Here is a 2,504-nt window from a genome sequence, read left to right as displayed (position 1 = left end):
TAGTCATGGATTGTTCTCGGTTGCTGTCAATCATTCCGAGTTTTGGAGTGACAAAATTAGATAGCGCCAAAGGAACGAAGAATCAGCTTTGTATATGCATTTGTCCTTAGCACGAGAGAAAATAATAGATAACCAAGAGATCCTACAATTTGCTAAGTAATAAACCAACAGTTTCGTGTCATTTAATTAGAAACAATTTCAAAGCATGCTTAAAGACTCCAAATTAAGTTTGAATACGCCTACAAAATCCAACCTTCGGACCATCTAAGAAATTTGTACAGTCTCGCGTTCTCCAAACATGTGACTAGTTAGACTCTCTCATAATATATAGCATCAATTTCAAATGCATTAACAGCTCGAACAGAGTGTAAAAAGTTACTTGTCAGGGGATAATATGTCTCGATAGTTTCAAATATGAATGCTTAAAGACTACAAAACTTCGCATTATTACATTTACAAGATCCATCCTTCAGATAGCAATTGAAAAAATATTGAGCAAACTCACCGCGTACACTCCAAAGCTGTACATGACATTGAGGGCTATCCCTATTGAGTATTGAGCAGCGACACTAAGATTTCTCAGCTTGTTGGTTGATTTGAATTAAGATCATCCTGTACTTTTCTGGCCAATGCACTTCTTACAGTAGAGGCTTTCTGCACAGTTGTGTTCTCCTCCAAGCTACTTTCTGGACAGTATTGTGAGCACTGATCATGATCTGCATAATCCCCCATTTCCTCGGAGAGAGCAGAATAGTCTTCTCTCATAAGCAAAGCGTTATGGAGAATCGAGCAAGCGCCAATACATGCGATAGCGGTCTTGAATTCTTCCTCTATGGGCTTGTTCAGAATTCCCCAATTCTTCAAACTTGCAAAGGTTCTAAGTGCGGGTTGTCGCATTTTTGTAAGTTCTACATTGAAATGATCTTCGTGTGAGGCAGGAACGGGATCCACAAAGGGAACCATCAACCAGGGAAGCAAAGGATAACCTTCATTACCAACCAGATATTGTGGAACAGCAATGGCTTCTATATCGATAGAAGAACCATTCAACAGTCTCCCTTCTTCTACATCCCTATACAATGTTGAACACTTGAGAACTCTTGAATCACACTTACCACCGCGAAAACCTGCCACAATGCTCAAAATCCTGAACGAGTTATCAACCACAATCTGAGCAACTACGCTTTCTTCACCCAAATTCTCTTCATTACAATGGCCCCCTTTCACCACCTTAAATCTAGTACAACCTATCACCCCACAACAATTTGAAAATCCACTAACCCCTTCAAAAGAACTAGCAACTGATTCAAGCTCATTTGCATTCGGAAATGCAATCCAAAATCTAAAATTAGTACAAAGTACACGACATAACTGCTTAGTGCAGAACCTAGCTATGGACTCAGAAACCCGAAATCTCCTAGCAATATCACCATAATCCGAACCAGTAGCGAATCGAAATAAACCAATACCAAGTCGAATTTCAGCAGAAATATTAAGACGAGAACCGTGTGGGTCACGACATTCTAGTAAAGGCTCTAACAAACCACAAAGCCACTCAAAGGTGCAAGACGACATCCGAAAACATACCTTAAAAGCATCAATATCCTGTCGGGGTACCCTCGATGAACAGTATGAATTTTCTCCACCATCCCCATCATTTTCTTCCCCGTCTTCTCTAGATGATGGGGAAGAAGACGTTGATGCTCGTTTGCGCTTTTTCGATGGGGATAGGAGGGACATGGAAGTGGCAATTTGTGAAGAAGTGAGGAGGTTTGATATAATAGGGAAGAGATTTGAGGATGGGTGTGAGGAGTTGTTGGTGTTATTGGGTAAGAGAGAAAGGACAACAATGAGAAGTTGTGAGACTAAAGAGGGGAGTAAAGAAGCCAAGAGACGAGAATCCATGGAGTTTGGGGTGTTGCTACTCATTATTAAGGTTTGGATTTTTAATCTGACAGAGTTTGTCGGGAGAATCAGATTGCAATCCCAATATTCTGAAAAAGGTCAATCCGCGATTCTGTGCCAGAGCACAGTGATGACAGAGAACATTTGACTGTCAATTTTACTCTTTTTGGAAGATATTTTTTGTGCACGTGAGTACTGATGATCCACCCTACAGGCTACAGGTGGAACAATTTTAAGGTTTCTATCAGGTTTGGCGCATTTGGTCATTTGGAGAATGCACATATCAAATTCTGCATGTTTTCATCTTGGGTTTAGTTCGTATCATCAAATGAGGCCGAGGGAATCACTAAGGAATGGGTCCGTGCAGTTATCGGCTGCTTCTTAGCCTTAGCTTAGCATGAATGATTTCGGATAGTTTTTTTCAATATTTCCCTAATTCCCTAAATAGTTTCATTATTTTCAACAATGAAAATATGAAATTGGACTAAAGAAAATACCATATCAATAATTCTATACTGACACATAAAAACTGACATAGTTGACCGACACAATAATGTGGCACTGCAACATCAATGTTGCACTATGAAAAACTACCACTG

General features: G+C 39.9%; 1 protein-coding gene across 1 annotated transcript; it reads right to left on the bottom strand.

The window, feature by feature from the left end:
* Positions 1-328: 328 nt before the first annotated feature.
* Positions 329-2,112, bottom strand: LOC147519635 (protein ANTAGONIST OF LIKE HETEROCHROMATIN PROTEIN 1-like). The gene has a single exon (XM_086591205.1). It carries the CDS (start codon positions 1,927-1,929, stop codon positions 580-582), a length of 1,350 nt encoding a protein of 449 aa, XP_086447331.1. The 5' UTR covers positions 1,930-2,112; the 3' UTR covers positions 329-579.
* Between the last annotated feature and the right edge of the window lie 392 nt (positions 2,113-2,504).

Source organism: Coptis chinensis, chromosome 2, assembly GCF_015680905.1.
Source record: "Coptis chinensis isolate HL-2020 chromosome 2, ASM1568090v1, whole genome shotgun sequence".
Classification (NCBI taxonomy): Eukaryota; Viridiplantae; Streptophyta; class Magnoliopsida; order Ranunculales; family Ranunculaceae; genus Coptis; species Coptis chinensis.
Note: the sequence above shows the minus strand (reverse complement) of the source record. Positions and strands in the feature narration are given on the sequence as shown.

Bases quoted from the DNA above. Each gene is read 5' to 3' on its own strand.
- LOC147519635 (XM_086591205.1), bottom strand. From the start codon at position 1,929: ATGAGTAGCAACACCCCAAACTCCATGGATTCTCGTCTCTTGGCTTCT.